This window comes from Priapulus caudatus, unplaced genomic scaffold (assembly GCF_000485595.1).
Source record: "Priapulus caudatus unplaced genomic scaffold, Priapulus_caudatus-5.0.1 Scaffold3223, whole genome shotgun sequence".
Lineage (NCBI taxonomy): Eukaryota > Metazoa > Priapulida > Priapulimorpha > Priapulimorphida > Priapulidae > Priapulus > Priapulus caudatus.
Genome location: NW_014580284.1, coordinates 12,149 through 18,700, shown reverse-complemented (window position 1 = coordinate 18,700; position 6,552 = coordinate 12,149). Strand labels below are relative to the sequence as shown.

General features: G+C 42.9%; 1 protein-coding gene across 2 annotated transcripts; it reads left to right on the top strand.

The window, feature by feature from the left end:
- The first annotated feature begins 470 nt into the window (after positions 1-470).
- On the top strand, positions 471-3,890 carry LOC106819338 (F-box/LRR-repeat protein 16-like). Of its 2 annotated transcripts, none has more exons than XM_014823981.1 (2): positions 471-547; positions 1,810-3,890. In XM_014823981.1, exons 1-2 carry the CDS (start codon positions 494-496, stop codon positions 3,730-3,732), a joined length of 1,977 nt encoding a protein of 658 aa, XP_014679467.1. In that variant the 5' UTR covers positions 471-493; the 3' UTR covers positions 3,733-3,890. The 2 variants fall into 2 exon arrangements, with proteins under 2 accessions (XP_014679467.1, XP_014679468.1); XM_014823982.1 differs by lacking the exon at positions 471-547 and adding an exon at positions 564-1,024.
- Positions 3,891-6,552: the final 2,662 nt, after the last annotated feature.

Sequence of the window (6,552 nt, the reverse complement as noted above, 5' to 3'; positions counted from 1 at the left end):
GTGTGTGTGTGTGTGTGTGTGTGTGTGTGTGTGTGTGTGTGTGTGTGTGTGTGTGTGTGTGTGTGTGTGTGTGTGTGTGTGTGTATGTGTGTATGTGTGTGTGTGTATAAAACCCCAATCAATTGTGTATTAAACTGGCATTTCAAGTTGACCTTACGTATATATATATAGTAACACGTACTCTCTTATTGTCGTTTACAAATGTACGTAGGCCCTATCTTAAATTTTATTGGGAGCTCCGCGCTTAGGCTTGCCTATATATGTATATATATATATATATATACAGTGTATATATATATTATAGAGTGTATCTATATTATTTCTATGGCATTTTCTGTGCGAAATATAGCTAGCAGCTCTGTGGTGGTGGCGCGCAAGTCAGAAATAACTTTGTTGAAGTAGATGTGCACCATACGTCGTTACTACTTATTTAAACTTAGCAAGAAGGACGGGTGGTGTCAATCTCAACTCTCCATGCTGGGATCAGTTGGAGATGAGTAAACAACTCGCAGTGGTGTACACAACAATTAAGGCCCAAGGGTTCCTTGTACGTACTGCATGACTACTGTATGTTAACCAGGACGCATTGATGATGTGGCGATGATAGACTGATAATGTATCAGCATGTGATAGAAACGTTTTGTGTACCATGTTTGCACTTGCAGCATAAAGATCAGCAGGCATTACCAACCGCTAAGGTCTACGTCTGTGTTCTACCCAAGGCTTGGGTAGCTCCAAGAAACGGTCTTGCTAGGGTTTATAGACAATCCGTCGCACAAACCTGGTCGGGCTAGGTCGTGGGCTACCTTATGCTACGGCACAGATCATAGTCATTGAGTCGCGGCCTGTCTAACTAACTATTACTATTAGTATTACAGCAGTAGTAACATGCACAGAGACAGAGTAAGAGACAGTCAAACGGATTAGCTACGTATAGTGTACAGTGTGTACGTAGCAGTGTAGTGTGTCGGTCAGTGAATCAGCCGACGCTATGGATCAATTTTGGATATGTCTCCCAGAACATGTAGGTTATTGAGAGTGCTAGTTCTAGAACTATATAGTCCTTCGCTTCGCCACAGGAAGCTGCCACAGCTCGCCTGTGGCGGACCGAAGGCGCTATAGTTCTAGAGCTATGACAGTGCCAAATGTCATTGCATATTGTCAAAGGGTTACCGGCCACTTCGGTTCAAGGATAGAGAACATGGGTCCCAATAAAACCAATGTAATTTACATCAATATAAATATAATATTACATCAATATAATAGGTTAGGGTTATGGTTAGGGTTAGGGTTAGAGTTAGGGTTAGAATTAGGGTTAGGGTAAGGTTTAGGCACATTGGTTTTATTGGGACCCATGTTCTCTATCCTTGGGCCCCAACTTCTTTAGGGATGTTTATGCTTTATATCACTACTAACTATAGTTCTAGAGCTATACTAGCTATAGATACAATAATGTAACCCAAACTCAGGAGGATAGGGCCCCTATCCTCCTGGGTTTGGGTTACATTATTGTATCTATACTAGCTATAACTCCAAGAAACGGTCTTGGTAGGGTTAGAAGAATAGGTATAGACAATCGGTCGCACAGCCTGGTCGGGCTATACTAGCTAGTGCTTTATAACTATATAGTCTCAAGCTTTGTCATCGTCACTTCTTTCAATACCATATATACTTCTTTTTATGCATGGCCGTTTCTTGAAACCTGGGATTTTAAGAATTGGAAGGGTAGAAATTGACATTTCATCAGGTGAGGCTCTTATATTTACTATAGATAATATAATATCTCTTATTTGATACGTTAATTTCCAGGTAGTGTGTTACATCTTCACATTCTTGGATGCAGCAGAAAAGAAATTGGTTTCACAAGTCTGTAAAGCTTGGTATATCGCATCGCTCCATCCAAGGCTCCAAGATGAGATGGTGTTTATACTTACAAACAGGACAAGCAGTCAGACAGTGAAGAATATTGCAAACAGATGTCCACCAAACCTTACATTCCTAGGCTTAGACTCCTCATGTAATACGAAACAGCTCTTATCAGCTGTTACTTATGAGTGGGGTAATTCCATCAGGCAACTTTCATTCAAAGCTTCAGCTATAAGTGAAGCTGATCTTGCCAAAGTAATTTCACAATGTAGTAACTTGCAATGTCTTGACCTCTCGTCTTGTGACAGTCTGTTTTTAACATCCAACCTGCTTAACAAGCCAGATGTGCACAACCTTATTAAAGACAAGCTTTGGAATGTTGGAGATGTACGGCTTTGTAACAACAAATATCTCTCCAATGACACGTTTGATTCGCTGATGTCACGTGTACCCAATATAAGGAGTCTATCTATTCGAGGGTGCCACATCCAATCTACCACTGCTACGTACTTGACAGGTCATGCAGCCTCCACTTGCGTGTTGACATTTCATCACCTGGCTGAGTTTTTATCTGAGCAAGTCATGACAGTAAAAGCATTGGATTTCAGTGAAACTGGAATTGAGGACAAGTCTTTGACATTAATTGCAGAGCTCCCCAACCTGCACTTGGAGGAACTACATCTCGCTTCGTGCAGAGCGATAACTGATGCGGGGATGGACAGGGTTTGTAGGAACCAGACACAGCTTACATGCCTCAATCTGAGTGGTTGTGTGAAGATAAGTGATCATAGTTTAAGAATGATAGCTGAAAACCTTCATAATGTCAAGTGCTTGAATGTCACCGAGTGTCCCTTGCTAAGCGATGACTGCATTTACTGGACGACAGTGATGAAAAACTTGGAAGAACTCCAGATGGGCAATTGTGTTAGGATATCTGGTTATGCTTGGAAATCAGCACTAGCAAACCAAGCATTCACCAGCGTGACAGCTCTTCATCTTGGCTACTGTTTACACATAAATGATGAAGTTGTTCTTGAGATTGCCAAATTGTTTCAACTGAAGCATCTGGACCTCAGCTTCTGTTCTAACATCACCAATGTTAGTATGCATGCCATATCTGCAAATCTGGTAAAGCTAGAATCTCTATTTTTGAGCGGCTGTCTAAACATAGAGAACTTTGTGTTAAATACTAGCGAAGGAATTTCACAACCAGAGTTTGCCTGCAGAAAACAGGTTCATAGGAATGACATGCAGCAGGGCAAATCATCTCTGCATTATGGAAGCAACATTCCGCCTGAGCAAAACCAAGTATGCCGTTTTGAAAGGCAATATGTAGAGCCATTCCATTATACCATCAACAACCTGGGCCGGCTCAGTACTCTAAGTTTAAATGTTTCTGCCACTTTGTCCGTTGCTAGCCTCGCTGAGGTAATACTACCTCGGATTCGCTACCTCGACCTTTCAGATTCCTTGAACCTCACTGATGCTATACTTGTGCAGTTTTCCAACAGCTGCCCACTGCTAGAGGATCTACGGGTGAGCAGTTGTTGTAAGATAACAGACGAGGGCGTATCCTACGTGCTAGCTCATAGTGCCCTGCTGACCAGGCTAGACGTATCCAGGTGTGATGGGCTGACGAGTGCATGCTTGCAGACAATTTGTACGTGGAGTCGCTCACTGCGGTACCTCGACGTGTCAGCCTGCCGCCGTCTGCACGTCGAAGAAGTCGAGAGCCTGGTGGTGAAGATGCCGCACCTCCAGATACGACAGCAGCTGCTTCGTGATAAAGGTGGCTCGCAGTTGGGAATCGTGCCAATACAGCTAGTAACTGCAAAAAGGAGATCAATTTTTGGATTTAATTACTAGTCATTATATGTATGTGTTCAAGTTCGAAACACTTTAACAAATTTAATGCAACAGCTTCTTATAGTGTAACACTGAATTAAATTTGTTCAAGCATTTAAAAATTATGTTTACAGGGTGTAGAACAATTGTGATATAAAAACTTTAGATATGTGTGCGAATGACACATGTGCTGTTACTGCTGATATTACTACTAGTAATGTGTTTGTAAGTAACCACAAGTTTGTTTTTCACTACTTTTCAATTTTTAAATGATATTGTTTCATATGTTTTATTGACTCGCGTAGCCGTTGTTGATAGTTTGACCAAATTCCCTTCAAAAATCTAATGTAGAAATATGACTATTTGTTCTTGATAATTGAATATCATGACACTGCAAACAATTATTAAGAAATGAAAAGTGACCACACAGGGCTAGCAAGGCCCAAAATTTCTTATGATGGGTGGCATATATGACCACGTCGTATCTGACTAAAATTGAATACCCATTGGTTATACCTAGGCCTATGCAATTTTGGTGTATACATGTTATATGTGATAGAAGGCTCCGGGGGGGGGGGCACTCCATATATATTGCATGGTAGGTATGTGCCGCGGGAGAGACCCCCCTTTTTCACCCTAAACTTCCGTTCCAGTGCATCACATTTTTAAGAATATCTCGTTCCAGAGCATCACAAGTTGAGTTACCATGCAGATCTTACCTTTTTCCCGTTCCGGAGACCCTAATTTTTAACATTTCCGTGCTGCTGTTCTTGTTTATTTACATCCGATGATAAACTCCGTGCGTGTGTTTTATTGCCGCTGTGGAATATGTGCGTATTGCGTATGTGCGCACCCCAATTTTCGAACATAGCCAGTTCCAGAGCATCCCACATTCAACAAACATTAGTTCCAGAGACCCCCATTTTCAGGTCTGATTTAGTTCCAGATCCCCCCATTTTTGACTTCGCAGTGGCACATACCAGGGAGTCTATAATAGACTCCCTGCACATACCTACCATAATGTAGGGTGAGTGCCCTCCCCCCCCCCCGGGAGAAGGCTATCCTACAGAGGCAAACCCAGCTGTTGTTGAAGAGGTGGTTCAAGGTTCAGTGAAGGTCTGAATATACAGGGACATTCTTAGGGCTTTGTAGGAAAGTCGGACACGCTTACGTGGGAACTTCTCCCTATAGGTTTTTGACTATTTTATTAAAACAATCTTATGTTTATCAACCTCCCTTGTTGATCAGGCTGTAAGTGTAATTTAATTAGTACTGCCTGTAATTTAGTTACAGGATGTGGTGCACAAGGTAGAGGACGGAGAATATACATTTTTCATGAGTTAAAAAACATGAACATGTTCAATCTTTATGGTCTATATATATCATAAAAAGCTCGATTGTGCTGCCGAAAGTGACTGTGGCTGACGCTCATAGGGGCTATGTCCCCCAAGGTACTGCCGAAACGTACCCTGGTAACTATCTGATATGGTTAGGGTTAGGGTTAGGGTTAGGGAGTAGGCGTAGGCGTAGGCGACACCCTAGACTCGTTAATGGAGTAGGCGAGGTACGGTCCGGCATAATATATAGTACCAGGGTACGTTCCGGCAGTACCCTGGGGGACATAGACCCTCTCAGCGTGGCTGACTATTGTCCGGTTTGCGTCGTCTGCATATCAAGCATGTGTGATGGGGCGGAGACCAATAGGGAGGTAGCTAGCAACGCTAGATCTATCGACACTAAAACCCATGAAGTGACACCTGCTCAAGTGCTTGTCTACGTGGGCATGATGCTAACACTAATCATGTTGAAGCTCTACGAAAGCACGCAACCACGCCCAAGTTTGGACAACACGTAGTGGGAGAGGATACAGGAGGATCGAGAGAAGGGTGTGATAAAGAGAAGAAGTATGAGGAGTAAAGATGGGAGAAGGGGATAAGATAAAAATGAGTAAGAAGGGCATGTATTGTAGAAGAGAATAAGAGTAGCAGAAGGTAGATGAGGGAAGGAGGGAGAGGAGAAAGCAGTGGATGGGAGAATGTGGAGAAAGCAGTGGAGGGGAGAATCAGGAGAAAGCAGTGGAGGGGAGAATCAGGAGAAAGCAGTGGAGGGGAGAATCAGGAGAAAGCAGTGGAGGGGAGAATGTGGAGAAGAAGCAGCGCGTGGACGGAGAATATAAGCAGCAAATAATGGAGCATAGGGTGTAGGACAACAGGGCCGTAGGCTGAGCAAATGCCTAGGGGGGGATCCAGGATTTCAAGGAGGGGTGAGAAATAGGGGGAGGTCTGGGGGTCTGTAATATCCCCCAGAAAATTTTGAAAATGTAGATCGCAGGAGATTGTATTTGAGGCACTTTTGAGTACATGTACAGCCTTCATTCTGACTACGACAATTCTCTTTTAGTAGAATTTATTACAATTTATTTTTTTAATAATTTTACTCCAAAATCTAGGGGGCAGCTGCCCCCTCCCCCGCAGGCTACGGCCCTGGACAAGTAGACGAGGGGAGAGTGTGGACCAATTATAGGCCTACGAGTGGAGAAAGTAGAGCACGTGGTGGCGAATTTAGCGAGGGGAAAATTGGTAGCAGAAGCTAGAAGATGGCGGAGAAACTGCAGGTGGTAATGGAGACACAATGGGGAGATCGGGTCATTATCTGTATATATAAAGTTGTTCAGCCGAATTAGTTTGTACTCGCATAACTAGAGAACTCCGCAGCCTAGAGGAAAACTAAAGATATTTTTAGAATCAGCACGTCTGGGAGGTGGTTCTGGCTGAAACAAACATTTTAAAAAGTTACAGTTAAAAATTCATAAAAATTCTATTCATCAATAGATGGTGGTGC